We start from the raw sequence: 19465 nt of genomic DNA on the forward strand, positions 1-19465 counted from the left end.
ACAGCCCCCCAAGCCGCCGTGGAAACCCAAAATCCATTTTAAATGGATCTTCAGCTTCTAAACAGTGGCTTAGCGCCACAGAGACCATGTCTCCCAACTTGGTGGTGGCGGGCGGACTGTGCAGAGTTTCAATGCATGCTTAAAAATGGAAAGGAGTAAAGAAAACGTATAAAAAGGTTGTCTGTCTGTCTGTCTGTCTGTCTGTCTGTCTGTCTGTCTGTCTGTGCATCTCATTTTGTTTCTTTGGGCAGGTGAAGTTGGCATTAAATATTTTGAGGACATCAGGTTTGTTTGTTCTTCATGTTGAGTTATGAGTGACCGGCCGAAGGTGCATGGTGTAATTCTTGAGTTTCGAGACAGAAATGGGGAAAATGAAACTCCAACTGGAATGACCTGGGGAACACTGCTCAGGTTGGAGAGGCTGCGTTGAACGTCAAAAGGAAAGGGTCTTGTTTCGTTAAACTGCACTTTTGAATTGCCTAATTGGATAACACATTCTCAATACCAGCGGAGGAAATATACAACACTAACATATGATTGACAATAATAATCATATGTCTGTTAAAAATAGCCAAGTAATTGGCTAAAAAAAAAATAAAGTTATTCTATTGTATACTGTTTTATATTACGAACGATATATTATGAACGTGTAGTGGGCCGCATTAAATTGTCTCCCGGTCCAGCCGTGGCCCCCAGGCCTGTAGTTTGAGTCCCCTGCTTTAGAGAGATGAAGCAGCTGCATTTTAAAATCCTTCTCTCTCTCTCCATCAAAACACATGACCTGGCTGAGCATGCTGTCAGGGACAAGGAGTATGTTGGGAAATAGCATCTATTTCCAGCATTGTCTGGCCGAAGGAGGGCCACATGGCACCGCGCTGGGCCCTCCGTTGTTCTCACGTCTGAGAGGCCGCGCTCCGCTCTGCATTTGCTTGCCCTCCATTTTGGTCCACCCGTCCTTCACCGCCTGGCCCCGCCCCGTCCCGGAGGCTGCTGCGGTGTCGATGAAGACGGTCATAATTTCCCGCGAGTGTCTCCAAATTGCCTGGTGAAATGCGGCAGCATGTCCGCCACGCCCCTTCCTGCCGTACAGCGTGGCCTCACCATGGAAACCGGCGTAGCGAGCGGCTCCTGCGGGTGGTGCGTCGAGGGGGACCTCCATGAAGGTCGGCGCGGCGAGGGAAGGGACGGACCTGGTGGTAATGGAGGGATGCCTCTGCCGCTGTCTGTTGGTCTGGTGTCGTGCTGCTCGCCCTGGAGAGTCCAGTGTTTTCAGAACTCAGACGCCGTTTTGTTGTGCACGTGAGGAACGCGTGTGGCCGTCATTTCCTTCCTGCAGTTGGTCAACAGTGAATCCAATCTTATACTGTAGTATCTGTTGTTAGTTTTCTTTCAGTGGCATTGTAGTATCTTGAAATGAAGAGATTGTAACGCAGTACGATCAATTCTTTCTCACCAGTTGAGATCTGGAATCATGTCATTTTTTTTGTTTTCTCATTTATTGGAAAAAAAAAAAAAAAAGTTTTAACTGTTATCATACTTTTCACATTTGTCATATTTGAGACACCTCAGTTGTGTACCATGGCATGGAATTTTTTTTATAGATATGCTTATATACTTATCACCTTATTTAGCACGTCATGTATGTTCCTGCTGTTATTTGCAACGTGACTTTCAAATCAACGCCAATATGTTTAAATTTGGAGCAAATTCTATAAAGTACAGTTCTTAATTTTACTCTCTCAATAATGTGCATTTCTATACTCTCTGAATAATGTGTATTTTATTCTCTTCTCAATGGCATTTTGACAATGCCATTGTCAGTGGTTCAATGAGGCAGTATCACACATTACATTAAAAAAATGTATTAAAATATGACATTGGTTCAGTTGATAAAAAAAAAAGAGGTTTGTCCCACATTTTCTCTGCGTTGACCGATTTTGATCAACCTAAATAACTTTCTCCCTAGAATTCAAAAGGATTCCGTGCGCCGAAAAAAAGCGCCTGAAACAAGTGATTTCACGACAGGGCTTCACCTCGTTCTGCTTTTCGTGTGTCCACGGCGACGGTCCTGACCCCTGCCTGCGTGTGATTGGTCCTCGCCAGGATGGGGGCGTCGGACAACATCTACAAGGGGCGGAGCACCTTCATGGAGGAGCTGACTGAGGCGTCGGCGATCGTGGCCCGGGCGACCGAGCGCTCGCTGGTCATCCTGGACGAACTGGGGCGTGGCACCAGCACGCACGACGGCATCGCCATCGCCCACGCCACGCTGGAGCACTTCATCACAGATGTAAGAGACGGTTTGTGCGTGTCTGTGAGGCTGGGGATGCGGCGTGGGCACAAAATGTCGTTTTTCCATTCATAAATTGAGAAAATGAAAATTGAGAATTACAGAGAAGCAGAAAGAATGGAATGACTCAACCCAATATAATAATAGTGACGACTGGGTGCTGCAGAAGTGTGAAGTAGCCAAGAAAACCACTTTGGGATCATTTATTTCCGTTTATCATATAAAGCGTCATATAAAGCTTAATTTAAAGCACATAAATAATGCTTTTTTTTTCTACAGCTTAAACATCTGCCCCATTGATTAGCATTGAACCCTCTTTGAAAATTATAACATTTTTCAAAAATATTATCAAAAATGTTTTATAATTTTTTTTTAATCTATTTTTTGAACAGCTCATTCAATTCACATGTAGAGTAAAATGAACGGCCTCCCTCTTTGTGTTCGTATATGACTGGAACTTTTCTAAGTCCACCCCCAGCTTGGTTTAATGACCCAGTAGCCAGTTGTCCTTGAGACCCAGTACCATATATTTTGCGGCCCGGTACCGGTCCGCAGCCCGGTGGTTGGGGGATCCCTGCTCTTAAATGAGCAAATGTCTATACGGATTTCAAAACATTTTGCTGTTAATGTGTATGTATACAGACGTTCTTCCCCACACACACACATCCATTTACTGTACCCCCTCACACACTGCGGGAGCTCGATGCCAGTCTAATAAACGATCAAGTTATAGCCGTCAATAAAGACGCGGGTGTCTGTCTGCAGGAGTGTGTGTGCGGTTGGTTCATTGTGTGTGTTCCCGGTTTATGGGTGGGTGGGTGGGTGGGTGTGTGTGTGTGTGTGTGTGTGTGTGTGTGTGTGTGTGTGTGTGTGTGTGTGTGTGTGTGTGTGTGTGTGTGTGTGTTTGTGTGTGTACGTACGAGAGCCTTTGTTTTATGCAGACCAGGTCGGGCACAAAGGTTTATTTATCTTGCCGACAGAGGAGGAGGCCCCGGAGACTTGCAGGGCCGGCCGAACAGAGCTGGAAGTATTGGCACGACTAGGGAAGAGCGAGCTTGATTTAGTATAATGCTAATATGAGTGAGAGGAGAGCGAGAGAGTGGGGAGAGGGAATGGGGAGTGGGTAGAGTGGGCGGAGAGAGAGTTTTAAAAACCTCTTTATTGACCTCATAATCGAACTTGTAGTATTTACTGATTCCAATGGTACAAGCTCAAAATTAGAGTAAGAGAAAATATTCAAAAAAACATGCATGAGAGAGGGATGGTGGTGGGGAGCGCTTCAATTTGACCAATTGTTACATCATGTTACAATTTATCCTCATAAAGGAACCATACACCACTGCAATAAACCATCAAGTTATAGCCGTCAATAAAGACGTAGGTTTCTGTGTGTGTGCGTGCGTGCGTGCGTGCGTGCGTGCGTATGCCTGTGTGCGCCTGTGCGCGTGTGTGTGAGAGATATACAATATAAAGCCATGTGCCATCTATTGATGTCTCTGTTTAAATTCCTGTGATTTAACCCGACGGCTAAAAGCATCGACCAGAACAAACAAGAGCAGAGAGAGAGAGAGAGAGAGAGGGGAACAGATGGTCGGAATTAGACAAATCAGAGAAGGGAATATCTAAGCAAAGATTTGGAGATTTTGTCTCCTGGATTTTTGTCAAGTATATCGTGTGTGTGTGTGTGTGTGTGTGTGTGTGTGTGTGTGTGTGTGTGTGTGTGTGTGTGTGTGTGTGTGTGTGTGTGTGTGTGTGTGTGTGTGTGTGTGTGTGTGTGTGTGTGTGTGTGTGTTCCCACTCGACGAGCAACGTCATTTGACGCCAGCACAGTGGGTCCACTGGGTGTTGCACGGTGTTTGCACGGGGCGTGGCAGATGGCGCGCACCATCCGTCAGATAAACGTATGTTACCCTGACGATCGGTTCTCCGGGCGGGTTCTGTGAGCGCCGCCCGCTTCACCGCTCGGCCCCCGAAGCGCCGCGCGGTTTTCATCCTTTGGCCCCCGGGAGACCCGTGGGTGGGGAAGTCTCCTCCGATAAATCAGGGCTGACACGCCGCGCCTTCAATATATGAAGGCTGACATTTTGGCATTTGTTTATTTTATTTTTTTCCTCTTTTTTTTTTTTTTTTTTTTTTTTTTTTTGGCTCCGGCTTGATTATAGTCGGAGCGACGACCCGAGTCACCCTCCAGTGCCCCCAGGTTCCCACTCCAAAAATACAGAAGAGTAAACATTTGTCTTTTTAAGAAAGTCTTTCCAGTTTTTTTTTTGTTTTTTTTTGTTTTTTTTCATGTTTCCCAGTTCCGCATTAATCCCTGGATCGCGCTCTTGTGCTTATGTAATTTCGGCTGGAAAATGTAAAGGTTTTTGAGCGGCGTCTGAGGCAACTGGGAGCTGCTGTTGGCAGCGGGGAGGGAGTTGGCCAACCACCTGTTGTGTAACAGCATTGATTTGTTAGAAATGCCCGGCTATTAAAGGAAACAGAAACAAAGCGCGGAGGAGAAGTTGGCTTTCCACCGCTTTTCTCTTCTTTCCGCGGCGGCCAGACCTCCAGTGACTTTAATGCCTCCCCCCTACCCCCCTACCCCGCCCCGCCCTCCATCCTCCTACTCTTCCTTCTCCCCGTTGGATTTCGGCCCCCCCCCCTTCTTCTTCTTCCTCTTCTCCTCCTCCTCCCCCTTCTCCTCCGTCTTCATTGTCGTCGTCGCCAACGTCCGAGTTAAGCTACTACTACCCTTCGTCGTCGGGTTTCCACGGCAACGGACCCTTCCCTGTCTTGGCGCTAACCTGGAAGGTTGTTAGGCTTTCATAAGACCACTCAACGAGCAGACAACCTTGCGGCAAAGAGGAGGGAGGGGAGGGAGGGAAATTGTGAGAGAGAGAATAACAGGAGAGAGGAGAACTCGAGACTTGACAATCTCCGTTGTTCTAATGCTGTCCACGGGGTTCGTACGTATGAAAGTGTGTTTTTATTGCGACGAGGGGGATGTCCGGATTTATCTATAGGCGAACAAAAACCTGAATCTGAACTTATTTGGGCTAAAAGGACGTCAACTTTTATCGAGGCAGCACAGTGACTGGAAGGGAACCAATCTTCCTGTTGACGTCATCATAGTGATGGTCTCGTGCGATTCTACTGTTGGAGTCCATTCCGATTCTCACTGTAATGGAAATGGAATCCATGGAATCGCTTTAAAGGGATTCAGACCGCGGCTTAAATTACACAACAAAAAATGAACTTTAAAGCCGATGCTCGATGTCCCAAAGTGTATCTTCGTAACTAATGAACAAACAAACAAAAAGTTTGTAATTTAAAATAATTATTTTAGTAATTAATTAAATATTAATTAATTACATATTTAAGTAATAAAAGTAAATAAGTAAGTAATTTAAGTAATAAAAAAAAAAAAATTCAAAGTTGTGAGGAGAAATTCTTCGATAATTCTTATAATCGATATTTACGAGGGGTGTCACAATTCAGATTCGAAATCGAAAATTTGCTCGGAATGAGCGTTTGATTTCGAACTTGGAAATCACAAGCACGGTTCGCGATTCTCCTCGTGTTTTTGCGGGTACAATTGCCCCGACATGGTCGCCATATTGGGGCGGTCAAGATCCACCGGTAAACAAATGCGGGGTGCGCCGCGGATCTCCACCGCTCCATCATGGCGGACGGAAGAGTGTGAGAGTGTGAGAGTTGACAAGCGAGGCCATTTCGTTTTCGTACATGTAGAAATCAGGACACGGGTAGTAATTTGCCTTTTACTCCCGGCGTTCCCCTCTGGCAAAAATAACATCCGTTTTTCCCACTCGACAGGCAGCGTCCGTTTTTTGTTGTGTAACTTAAAAGTAATGTAATAAGTAACTTCTTGTTTATTATTCCGAAGTCTAGTGTTGATAAAGCTTTTAACTGTTGTTATTTATAATTGTTATTATTCCAAAAAAAGTTACTTATTGAGAAACAAGTTTAAATTGAAAATCTAATCGTGGATTTGGAGACTCGCGACCCCCCCCCCCCCCTAATAGATGGTACTGAAAATCAGCTCTCCTCCACTAATGCCAGGGACTCTGGCCAAGCTCAGCCATTTGTCATTTTACAACAGCAATCGATGGCATGCAGCGATTGCTGTTGTCCCAAAAATTCCAATTTGATATCTACTATAAAATCAATGCTTTTTCACAGTCGTGCAGTGTGAAGTGTTTGATTTCATCACAGAACAAATAGTTGTCGCTTGGTTACAAACAGCTGACTCGTCCACTTTTTGGCTCCGTCCCCAATTCTAACCCAACTACTTTTGTTTTTATTATGAGTGTCCTCCTGCTTACATAATGGTTTCAGTTGTACTTTGGTTGACTCCCTAAGGGGAAATGTGTGTTTACCCTTCTATAGGCCCGGAATGTTCAGAGAAACTGACATATGGGCTTTTGTCCACATGTTTTTGGAGGGAACGGAGCAACGGGGCTGACACTCAATTTAGAATAATCTTTCTTCCAGCATCTTAAAAATACTCTTCTGTTATGCGTCGCCCTCAGCCTGTGTGATAAATTCTCTTTTGATCCCAGGTTGTGGTCGAACCAACTAACAGGAAATCCCTGGAGCAGTTATGGGTCAAGGATCTCACCGTAGCGTATATTGGGAGTAGTTTGGCTCCCGACGCCAACCCCAACGCCAACCCAATTTGATCTCCAATAAACTTTTAAACTGGATACTTGTCACTGGCTTCACCCCAGAAATCCTAACCACAACCACTAATGGGGGGACCGGGGACCCCCAAAACCAGCTTTATTCTCGAGATGTTAGTTTCTACTCTTGGGTTTCACACTGACCAAATGGCATATTGAGAAGGATTTAACGATGGTGCTAATAATTAAATGCAGTTGCTCAAATCTACGAATCTCTCACAGATATGATATTCTGTTATAATATAATATATCATACAATATATATGTGTAATACTGTATATGCAAGCTACCTTACAATACAATGTGATAACTTGGCACCCAATCAAAAGAGTTCATTTCCATTTAGTTATGGTATAAATGCAATGTTTTTTTCAAATATCCACTTAAAGCCACTATTTACCATTTACCTTATCAGTAAATGGCGAAAAAGCAAACTGACATTGATACACTATGTTACAGTATCAAAGTTGTAATATACGTGTCACGTATTGACGACTACGATTGACAATTCCTGTAAAGTGATTCCAAATTCAAATCAGAGGGTCTTGTCACCCCAAAATCTGACTAAATCAATTTACGGCGTAAATATTATCTATGCTTAATTATTCCCTCATTGCTACTTCTCCCACTTTTCTAGAGGGTGGTAGAGACTCCTCTCAACAAGGGGGAATGGGGCCGCTGATACCACCAAAAATCCATAACTACATACCTTTTATATTTCCTCTAAAATAAAATCTTCGTGAGGGATTAAAAAAACATAAATGCTTGATCAATATGATTTTATATTAGGTTGGATAATATAAATTCTCAGTGAACATTCCAAATCTGATCCAGACTCGATTAAACTCCTTTTAGTATTTTATTTAAGAAGGGGAAGGTTGTCCAGAACGTTCCATTCGTTGAAGGGAAGGTTGTCCAAACATACGTACATTAACTTAAATTCACTCCGTTTAAATGCTGATCATTGTGTGGCAGGGCGCCGCTGATAAGTGCTGAAATTGAAAGCTGCTTCTGGTGTTTGGTTCATGGACCATGAGTTAACTAACCAGCACCTGTTTGGGGTAGAAAATAAAAGAGCCTTAGCCCGATTAAGAAAGTGGATACGGCACCAAGGGCAGAAGCTTCTGTGTCCTTGAACCATTTTCTTTGGTCTCAATTGGATGCGGTGCCCTTCCTTCAGTTGGCAGTAAAACATTTGCAACTGGTGCCGGGTTATGGTTGTGGTGATGCTGAGCATGTTGGCTTCCTCCAAAATGCTGCCGCTAGTTTGCTTTCTTCCCAGCTGATCCTAAGGATCTTACGGAGGCATCGCTGGTGGTACTGCTCCGGGGCTTTCATATGCGTGCTGTAGGCGGCCCCATCGAGCAGGGAAGGCAGAACTACAGCTTGATGGACGAGGAGTTTGGTCTTGGTCTGGATGTCAGCCTAGCAAAAGCCCCACTGGCACACCCTATATGCTGGTGAATCTCAGCGTCAGTGACCGCTGACTGCCAAGACTTCCAAGGTAGGTGAAGTGATCCACGTTCTCCAAGATGTTGTTATCCACACACATTGTGGGCGCTTGGGACGGTTCGTCGGGTGCTGGTTGGTGTAGAACCGTCTTCTTGAAGTTTCGATCAAGTCCCAGGAGCCGGTAAGCTCTGGCAAAGGCATTCAAGAGACTCTGGGTGTCCGCTTCAGAGTGAGCAACTAGTGGTTTGTCATCTGCATGCTGGAGCTCCATGATAGTGGAAGTGAGCACCTTGCTTTTTGCCTTAAGCCTGTTGAGATTGAAGAGCCTGCCATCGGTCCGGTACATGAGTTAGACTCCCTCGGGTCGATTTGGGCTGGTGAGTTGGAGAATGGTCGCAATTAACATGGCAAACAGGGTTGGTGCGATGATGCAGATCTTGAGATGCTTGAGATACTGGTAGATGATGTTCCAGGCCTTTCTCCTGTAGCTCACAAGCTGTAGAAATCATGTCGGAGGTTCCTCTGGCAGGACGAAAGCCGCGTTGCGACCCAGGGAGGATCTCTTCTGACAGTGGCAGTAGTCGGTTGGCCAGCGTGCGGGTCAATACCTTTCCTGTTGTACACTTAAAAACTGTGACACTCAGGGCGGGCAGGGATTTCCTCCTCAGTCCTAGATCTCGCCAAGCAGGTTGTGCATGTGGCAAAAGAGTTCTGGACCGCCTTCGTTGAGGATTTCTGCCGGGATCGCATCGGTTCCAGAGGCCCTTATTGCCCAGTGTCCTTGTGGCATCCAGGACCTCAGTTTTGCTGGGGTACAGGCGCCCTTGCGCTCCACGATGGGTCGCTGAGGTATTTGATCGATGGTTTCCATCTCGACTGCGGTGCTTCGATTCGAGAGCTCTTAGAAGTGTTCTCGCCTTCTGGAGCTGATGTCCACTTTGTCTTTCATCAGGGCTTGTCCATCTTTGAAGCCGAGGGGATTTAGAACCCACACACAGCCTTGGGTGGCATTGAAGCCACTGGATTTCCAGGGCCTTAGAAGGTATATACGGTCTCCTGATCTTCGTCGCCCACTGGAGGTTCGGGGAGGTGGGCGATGAGACAGTTTTTGATGGCATCGCTCTCAGGCTCTCTGGATAAACACAAGCCTCTCCAACCGTGTCAAGGTGCCGATCCTCGGAGAGGCCACACACACACACACACACACACACACACACGCCTAAACATTGTTAAACAAACAGCTGATGGAGCGAGTGATTGAAGGGCGTTGATTTGGGGAATATAATTTGTGTTGAATTGGAGGATGAGGAAGCATGAGAAAGAAATGCAGGAACGCCCAATTTGACACGTTTAGCCTTTCCACACACACACAGTAACATCCAGACACACACACACACACACACACGTTCTGCCAGTTCTGCACTGTTTATTTCCTCAAGGTATTTTATAGAACCATTTCTATTTTTTTTGGACTTGACCTTTTATTTTTTAGGTGTTATCATTTTTATCTTTAACCTTTTATTCTTTATTGTTTTTCTGTTGATTGTTAGGTTATATTTGTTCTCTATTTCTCTCTCCCTACCTCCCTTTATCATTCTATCTATCGTTCTATCTATCTTTGAAAATGTGTTTTAAAAGTGTCTCCTATTCAGAAAAGCCTTGATATGCTGAGATATTTCCGTTATTTCCTCGTCTTTCTTCATTACACACCCCTACCCCCCGCTCTCCTGATATAGAGTAGGTCTAGGCTTGGTAGTCATCCCCTATTGAACCCCTCAAAATCCACTGAAATTCATACGGCCCATTAAACGTGAACAATCTTTCACGCTGGATTTCCTTCCTCCTTCTTTGTCTAGCGGTCAGGTGAAATGCAGGCTGCTTCAGTGTAGAGAGGGTCGTACCATCGTTAGTCTGACTTATCATACAAATAGTCAGGCTGTGCGCCCCCCCCCCCCCCACACACACACACACACACACACACACACACACACACACACACACACACACACACACACACCTACACCTACCTGTGTTTTCACTTTTAAACAAAGGTGGCCAAAACCGATTGGTGTGTGTGTGTGTGTGTGTGTGTGTGTGTGTGTGTGTGTGTGTGTGTGTGTGTGTGTGTGTGTGTGTGTGTGTGTGTGTGTGTGTGTGTGTGTGTGTGTGTGTGTGTGTGTGGTCTCACTCTGTGTGTGTGTGGGTGCCAGTCTGCGAGCCTCTCCAGCCGGCAGAAGGGACCCCACACACACATCTCTCTCAGAGGGCGGTAATTCGACTGACGTGACCTTTCTTGGACAGAGCGGGTGGATGCAAGGGCAGGATGTTTCCATGTCGAGTCATAATCAGCACCAATAATCAATACAGACACTGGGGAAATATTCCACCACTATTATCAGGCAATCTGTATTATATATATACTGTGTGTGTGTGTATTTTTATTTTATTTTTTTATATTGGTATATCTTTTTTTTATAAAAACATTTTAAATACAAATATAAATTTATATAAATATCTATATATATTTTTTTTTTCTTTTTTCATTTTGATCATAGCTGTCTTTGTGTTGGGTGTGTTACAAATGGCAGCTTTTTTCCTAAATTTTCTCCCTAGTGTTTTGGTATTGTGTTTGATATTTTGCTCCTAACTATAGATTTAGTATTTGCGACTGAATACCGAGTTCCTGTGGCTCCGCAGTGAATGTGCTCAACTGAAATCTTGTGATTGAACATGTGATTGGATTGTTGAAGTAAGCAGGAAAAGGGGATCTGTTTGTTTTGGTGAAGTGCTCTTCGCAGCTGGGTTTGAGATCAGCGCAGCGTCGAGGGTTTTAAGTGTGTGTGTGTGTGTGTGTGTGTGTGTGTGTGTGTGTGTGTGTGTGTGTGTGTGTGTGTGTGTGTGTGTGTGTGTGTGTGTGTGTGTGTGTGTGTGTGTGTTGCGCGCGCGCAACAGTGCAATCCACACAGCACCTGAACCCAGTGATTGGTGATTCTCAAGTCCTCAAATTAGATGCCAGAGTTTAATGGCGTCTTTCGGTGGCTCCCAGGCCTTAAAATAAAGGTAGCAATGGAGGAATAAAACGCTCTCACTCCATCTAAATCCCTCCCTGGAGCAATGAAGAAAGTGCAGTCGTAAAAGAGAAGAGGAGAAGTGTGCATTGAGGCATTTCATAAAGCTTCAGTAGTGCAGGAAAATAAGTAAAATCACTCAGTTCGGTCGGTTACCGTTCTAGTTTGGAGCGTTTGTAGAGGCTTCTTGTTTTGTGATGTTTCTCTTTTTTTTTTTTTTTTACTGGAAGTTTAATCTGTTTCTGGCACAAATTTCTGCTCTGTTTGCCCTCTGCTCCCGTTCCGAAAATCCCATGCTGCTGTGAGGGGAAAAGCTAGTTTAACGTAACTATTATTCACCCATGTTCCAGTGGAAAATATTCAGTATATTATTGTATATAATAATAATAATAATTTTATTATATATTATTTTATGTTATAATTATATATAATTATATGATTATTGTTATATATTCAATAATAATAATAGGTGTGTGTGTGTGTGTGTGTGTGTGTGTGTGTGTGTGTGTGTGTGTGTGTGTGTGTGTGTGTGTGTGTGTGTGTGTGTGTGTGTGTGTGTGTGTGTCACATGCTCTCTCCTTCCTTTTCAGGTGAGGTCTCTCACCCTTTTCGTGACCCATTACCCTCCTCTGTGTGAGCTGGAGCGCTCGTACCCGCAGCACGTGGCCAACTACCACATGGCCTTCCTCCTCAACGAGCCCGACATGGGCACCGGCACCGAAGGTACCCGTGCACACTCATTCATGGTTTCATAATGCCCAAAATGTTTATTTTCTCGTACATTTGTCTGGACATTTTGAGAAGACGTCACACCGATGACGGCATAATATCACCGTCGTTGTGGTCCTAGCCGTTAAGAACAACTAACTGTGTGTGTGTGTGTGTGTGTGTGTGTGTGTGTGTGTGTGTGTGTGTGTGTGTGTGTGTGTGTGTGTGTGTGTGTGTGTGTGTGTGTGTGTGTGTGTGTGTGTGTGTGTGTGTGTGTGTGTGCGCGCAGACAGTGAGGTTCAGCCGGAGTTCATCACTTTCCTCTACCAGCTGACGGAGGGGGCGGCGGGGCGGAGCTACGGCCTGAATGTCGCTCGGCTCGCTGAGGTTCCGGATCCTGTTCTGCAGACGGCTGCACGGAAGGCCCGAGAGCTGGAGAGCGCGGTGGACGCTCGGAGGTACAGAGTTGCACAACGTTTTTCTCGCTCTTTTTTTTTTTTTTTTTTTTTTTTTTTTTTTTTTGGACTGCCAGGGCACACTCTCTACAATGAAATAATCCCCCGGCAAGAGACTGGTGAATGATTCGGTCGTACTGGACGAATCTTTTCGATGACCCCGGAGTCTGGAGTCAGTGGGTGAGCGAGTGAGTCTTCAACCCCACAAATTGGAAATAATCACCCAGGACTAATTAGGGAAAGGCGCAAGGAAAAAAAAAAGGTCATTGGCATTTGTCACAATTCAAATTGAATGTCACTGATTTACACTTTCCACCAAAATAAATACCTTTGACAGGATTAAACGAATCTTCCGAGAATTCCATTCCAAACTCAGAGCATCCTGACTATCGTTCATCGTTCAGGAAGTCCCCCCTCGCTCACCATGCGTCACACCAACTGAATCAACTTAAAAAAAATAAATTGTGTGTGTGTGTGTGTGTGTGTGTGTGTGTGTGTGTGTGTGTGTGTGTGTGTGTGTGTGTGTGTGTGTGTGTGTGTGTGTGTGTGTGTGTGTGTGTGTGTGTGTGTGTGTATATAATATATTTTTTTGACTGAGTGACTTGGCATCAGTCTCAAAAAAAGAGTCGAACCTTTCATCACTACTAATAATTCTGACTTTCCGCGTGAAACCAGAGCTTGTTCTGATGAACGCAGAGCTGCTATTCCGACTGGAACCGATGACTTCGATGAATTAGTGCAGCCTTGCAATTTGGATCTCGCACCCCACCCACATGTGCTTGTCAAACATTTAATTTCAAAACCGTTGCACTGGTGTGGCGTTGGTTTGCTGCTATTACAGCCTCCACTCTTCGGAGAAGGCTTTCCACTAGATTTTGGCGGCGTGCTTCACACGACTCCCCCCGAGACTTGGCATGGCGCACGGTGACCTGAGACTCGTGCGCAGCGGCGCGACCATCGAAACCCGGTTTGTGAAGCTCACAACAAACAGTTCCCGTTGCTTCCGGAGGCAGTCGGGAACTCAGTAGCGACAGAGGACAGGCCATTTTTTTACGTGCACAACTCGCGTCGGCACTCGGCGCTCCCGCTCCGTGAGCTTGCGTGGCTGAGCTGTTGTGTCTCCGAGACGTTTCCACTTCACAATAACGAGACTTAAGAACTCAGGGCGGACCGGGGCAGGCCCAGCAGGGCAGACACTTGACGAGCTGATTGGTCGTAAAGGTGGCGTCCTATGACAGCTCCACGTTGAAAGTCACTGGGCTCTTTAGTACGACCCGTTCTACTGCAGATGTTTGTCTGAGGAGGTTACATGGCTGTTTGATGCATGCTTGGTTTAACGCACCTGTTAATCAGGGGTGTGGAATAGCCACACCTATTAATTAGAAGGGGTGTCCACACACTTTTGGCAATGTAGTGTATTTTATTATATTGTATTATATCTGTGTCCGATGAGGAGGGGGGTGGGATATATTTTTGTGCTTCGACCATGGAATCCACGACCGAGAGGGGAAACGCGTGTGATGAGATGCTGTGAACAAACGAAAACCAAGGGGTTCGGCTCCGCTTGCGCTCAATTGATTGTTTATTTAAAGCGATCGCACTCCACCAAGCTTGATTTCCTCGTCGCGCTCACACTTCCGAAGCAGAAAATCCATCGGCATATCTGGAAAATCAGTTGGGGCGCGAGGCGAGTCAGCATCTGTGGAGCGTTTCAGGTTTTTTTGTTCTCTTTGACGCGGAGGAAGCCGCTCCGCATTAAAGAGTTTGCATTGAAAAGTGTGCATTGAAATACTATGAAGTACATTTTCATCTCTGTATTTGTTTGCAGGGGCAATTTTCAAGAAATTAAACATCCTGAATTTTAATCACTGAAAAAACCTTCCAACTATGAAGCAGAAAATTGACATTTTCATGAATGGATAAAAAATACAATTAACCCTGGAATCTGATTTTCATATTTCACCGCCCAAAGCACTAATATGTAAAATAATCATTTCCATTGAAATTCCGGTGATGGCTGAGCGATGGCTGATGTGTCCACGGTGCTATCCTTTACATTCACGTGAATTATTTACCTTCACGCTGTTTATGACGGATCGCTCCCCTCTCAATGGGAAGGGATTGCAGGAACCCCCGAACCCCGAGATGATCAGTGAGAAACTCGGGGTTAAAGGGAAGGCGGATGGCTCGCCGCGGAGTGAATTATTTTCGGGACCCCCGGGATGCAACGGCAGCCCCGGCCGAGGGGGAAGACGTTCTTGCAATTTTTCTAATCCTTTAAGCAAACAAGTCAGCTCCCTGGACAAAGTGCAAAGCTAAAATCCAAATAAATGTCAGATGCACTAAGTTCTCATATTAAAGCTTCGAAACATGAGTTGCACAAGTGCTGTTGAACTTTATGTATAAAAATTTATCATATTGGATTTGATGAATTTATTAAAACCTATTATAAACTCTATCCAACCGATTCCTTTTTCAATTATATATCGTATCATACCACTTACAAATTTAGCAAAAAGCCTTATGGTTGTCATAAAAATGTAAAATAGATTATACAAATTGTTTGCGTGTGTATTCTGTATGTGTTGATTGGGGAGAAATTTAGTTCAGCTATTACACTGACATGTCACTTCAGAGCCACTGAGCTGAATCATAAAACCTTTCAAGTATTTGGATTTCAGGAAATATTTAACAAAATCGTGCGACTGTCAACGGAGTGCGATTTACCGTCTCAGACTCAGATAAATATAGTCACATTTATCATCATTACTTGAATGCGATGTTCCGTGACTGATTACAATGGTGTTTTTAGACGTGGTAGGGTTCCCAAATGAGCCAAAAGGACAAAAACAACAAATGTGTTTCAGAACTCTTTTTTTTTTTTTTTTCTGGTCATTATTTTTACATGTTATTCTGATTCTGATATTTTACTTTTTTTACATTTCACTTTATTGATCCCTGTGGGGAAATAAGAGCATTTTCCCCCATCCTAGGTACAATATATTTCACCATGGAATTTATTATGCAGTCCAGTTTATGCTTATCCTTGGGGAGAAAAAGGGGGAAAACTAAAATGTTTAACCCACTGATGTGCAAAAATGTCTTCCTCCAATGTGAGCGGAACGAACGGCTTGGCAGGAAGATGAGGAGTTTTAGGAATTTTTGAGATTGGAAAATAAAGTTTTTTTTATTTTATTTTATTGCACATTTCTGATCTCCCGTTGTCAGAGGCACAGTGATGCTTAAAGGCTCTCTCTGGGTCTCTCTCTTTCTCTCCATCGCCGGTTTTCACACTCTATCTCCCTGGTTCTTTCTGGGTGTCTCTCTCTCTCTCTCTCTCTCTCCTTGGGTCTCTCTCTTTCTCTCTGTTTCTCTCTGGGTCTCTCTTTCTCTGATTATCTCCCTTTCTCTCCCATCTCCCCGGGTCGCTCTCTCTCTTGTCTCTCTGGGTCTCTCCCCCTCTCTCGCCTTCTCTCTGGGGGTCCCCCCAGCCCTCTCTCTCCCTGGGTCTCTCTCTCTGTCTCTTCCTCTCTCTCAATCTCCCTTTTGTTTTTTTCCCTCTCTCCCTGGGTCTCTTGCTCTTGTTCTCTCCCTGGGTCTCGCTCTCTTCCTCTCCGGATCTCAGTCTCCCTGCCTCACCCCCTCTCTCACTCAATCTCCCTGGTACTCTTGGGGTCTCTCTCTTGTTTTTTACCTCTCTCCCTGGGTCTCTCTCTCTCTCTCTCTCTCTCACTCTGTCTCTGTAAATTTGTACTTAACATCTCCACACTTTTGTAATAGACAGCCTGCCGAGAGTTGAGTGCTACTTACGTACTCCTCAAGTAAATCCTCGCCATATGAAATATCTGTCAGCGCACACACACACACACACACACACACACACACACACACACACACACACACACACACCCTTGTCACTCAGTATAATCCACCCCATATGAAATGTTTGCCCTTCGCTGTGTGCTCAGTAGTACCAGCGGGGTCGAACCACCGGGATGACGCTGTGTGTGTTCAGGGCTTTGAGTACAGAGGCCTGTCTGGACTACACAATACCTTCAGTCATACCGCCCAAAAAACAGCTTTAATTTTTTATATCCCAGCATTCCAGTGTCTCGGTGTTGATGGGAAGCTCTCGGGTTCTGCTTCACGCTCGCATAATTAGCTTAAATCCAGTGGGTTTTACTGCGTCGTTCTCACTGCTTTCTCTTTGCTCTCCTTCTACTTTCCAGGAAAAATAAGCGTCTCCTAGCGGGGCTTTGGAAGGTCGTCGACAGAGAATCGCTCATGGACTGGATGAAGATTCACTCCTGACAAGACACACACACACACACACACACACACACACACACACACACACACACACACACACACACACACACACACACAGTGAAGAGAACTTAATTCAATGTGTCCAAGTTGGCTAAGTGGCTATTGCACAGATGCTGTTATATACACACACACACACACACACACACACACACACACACACACACACACACACACACACACAGGCACCACTGCATAGTGTAAGTGAACTCATGGATGCGTAAAATGAGTCGTTGGATCCTGTGATTTTTCTAGGCCAGAGACCTGTGATTTTTCTAGGCCAGAGAATGGCCTCTTTGTTTGTGTGTGTGTTTGTGTGTGTATGCTTCGAAGGAGATGTTAGTTAATTGCCATGTTATGCCTAGTCATCGCATATATTTACAATTAAAAATGTATACGATTACAATCCAATTAGAATTTTACTACGACGTGTTTTGGACTGTATGATAGGCTGAACTGCAATTAAAGAAAAGCAAAAACCTGTATCATCGAGTGTTGTCTTTGTTCTCTACAATTATCTGTTTGCGTGTCATGTTGCACACACTATTATATTCATTTTTATTCATGACATCAAGTTTAATTTCCTTCATAGTATATAGAGGTTTATTTTGAATTCCTGGTGTTGAGCGCATCACAAATAACCACATCTGTGTTGAGGATATCGTTGTAGTTTATTTCGCTCCTCTCTCTCTCTCGCTCTCTCTCACACACACACACACACACACACACACACACACACACAGAATTACCCAACTCACAACTCATGCTCCGCCTTTAATTCTCAGAGAGAGCGAGAGAGAGAGAGAGTCAAAGCGGTTTACTCTCAACCCAGTGTGTGAGATCAGCTCACTGTCCCTCCACTGGAGGGATCATCTTCTTGTTTTTGGTTTTCTTTTCTTCTTCTTTTATTTTTTTTGTTTTTTTTGGTTTTTTTTTCCCAGTGCATGCATCGCGGGCTGTGCACGCTCACGTGGATAGCCGTGCACGTCGGACGCGCACATGGACCTGTTCCGCGTGGTGACTTTCGGACGCGCACCGTGCGCTCCCTCAGCAGCGCAACTTTCCCGTGCGCCTCGGAGCTGAGGCGCGCGTCTCGAGTGCGCAGCGCGCAGGGAAAGTTCCCGCTCACTCCGGGCGGCATGGGCTCCTTGTAGAGGGCACAGCTCCGGCTCCGCGGGTTGTTGTTGTTGTTGTTGTTGCTGTTTTTTTCTTTTTTTTTTTTTTCCGTTTGAGTTTGGTTTTTGCCAAAATGCAGAAAAGTGTCCGCTACAACGAAGGACACGCGCTGTTCCTGTCGGTGGTTGCGCGCAAAGAAGGCACCAAGCGCGGCTACCTGAGCAAGAAGACCGCGGAGAACAGCCGCTGGCACGAAAAGTTCTTCGCCCTTTACCAGAATGTGCTCTTCTACTTTGAGAACGAGCAGAGCACTCGACCCGCAGGGATCTACCTGCTGGAGGGCTGCACCTGCGAGAGGGTGCCGGCTCCCAAGGTGTGCACCACGGCCAAGGAGGCGCTGGAGAAACAGGTGAGGGAGGCTCAAATTAGGGGAGATCTTTAAAGGTGCCAGGGATTTGCGTCCGAGCTCCGCTTGGGTCCAGAACATCCGTGTATGAGAGGATTGGAGTCAACCGCTGCCCATACATTTTCATAAACCATAATGATTAAGATTATCCTCCCTCCCATGCCGTTCCGACTGATCCTCTACCTTTTGAATAATTTGGGATTAAAATTCACACTCCCCGGCCTGGATCAGGGCACCGCAGTCGCAACCTTAAACGCTGCACTTTACTGCTTCTTTTACACTTGTGGTTAGATGCTAAACTGCATTTCGTTGTCTCAGTACTTGGACTTTGTGCAACGACAATAAAGTTTAATCTTATCTAATCCAATCCAATCTAATGTAACCTGTCCACAACCTGTAGTGTTGTTTCCAGTCTCGTTTAATCATTAATTCAAATTCCAAACATGAGAAAAAAAATCATATATTAATATTAAAAGGTACAACCATGAATGTATACAGTACTACATTATACATACGTTATACACTATAATAATTTCTTCGTTTTGCTTTTATTAAAATTTTTTGGGGGGGTTGTCAAGAAGCTGCCCCCTAAACAGTCTCAAATGAACAGTATAAGATGATAATATGCATTATATCAGTGAAATCGTTGGTCCATTCAGGGTACCGTTCCCAACAAGTTGTCTCCTTGTTTCTGTGGTTTCATCGGTAAATCTTGTTGCTATGGAAACATTCAAACATATATTTAACCCCTTGCTTGAGTGTGTTGCCTGTTGCCACAGTTACGCCGACTGCACATACAATGGCATCACTACTGCATGTGTGAACTACACATCTACACACTGTTGAGCCCCACCAACCGTAACCACATCTGATGGGGATTGAACTGATGCTTTCGCTTTTAAAGTCTAAATATTGCGCTCTGAATCCAATTCAGTAATCAATCCTAATCATTCAATCCATAC

The 19465-nt window shown here is 45.0% G+C and overlaps 2 protein-coding genes across 2 annotated transcripts in view; both read left to right on the forward strand.

Annotated features, from left to right (window-relative positions):
• Window positions 1-17452, forward strand: part of msh3 (mutS homolog 3 (E. coli)) — a 44121-nt gene extending 26669 nt beyond the window's left edge. The window contains exons 21-24 of the mRNA XM_080003546.1: window positions 2104-2290; window positions 12083-12215; window positions 12490-12658; window positions 16885-17452. Coding sequence (XP_079859672.1) covers window positions 2104-2290; window positions 12083-12215; window positions 12490-12658; window positions 16885-16966 — 571 coding nt within the window. The 3' untranslated portion in view covers window positions 16967-17452. The remainder of the gene's footprint in view (window positions 1-2103; window positions 2291-12082; window positions 12216-12489; window positions 12659-16884) is intronic.
• Window positions 17453-18230: 778 nt separating this feature from the next.
• rasgrf2b (Ras protein-specific guanine nucleotide-releasing factor 2b) overlaps window positions 18231-19465 on the forward strand; it is a gene marked incomplete at both ends in the record, with an annotated part of 47710 nt that continues 46475 nt past the window's right edge. The window contains one exon of the mRNA XM_080004055.1: window positions 18231-18506. Within this exon, the coding sequence (XP_079860181.1) occupies window positions 18231-18506 (276 nt within the window). The remainder of the gene's footprint in view (window positions 18507-19465) is intronic.

Source organism: Zeus faber (genome assembly GCF_960531495.2).
Source record: "Zeus faber genome assembly, chromosome: 7".
Lineage (NCBI taxonomy): Eukaryota > Metazoa > Chordata > Actinopteri > Zeiformes > Zeidae > Zeus > Zeus faber.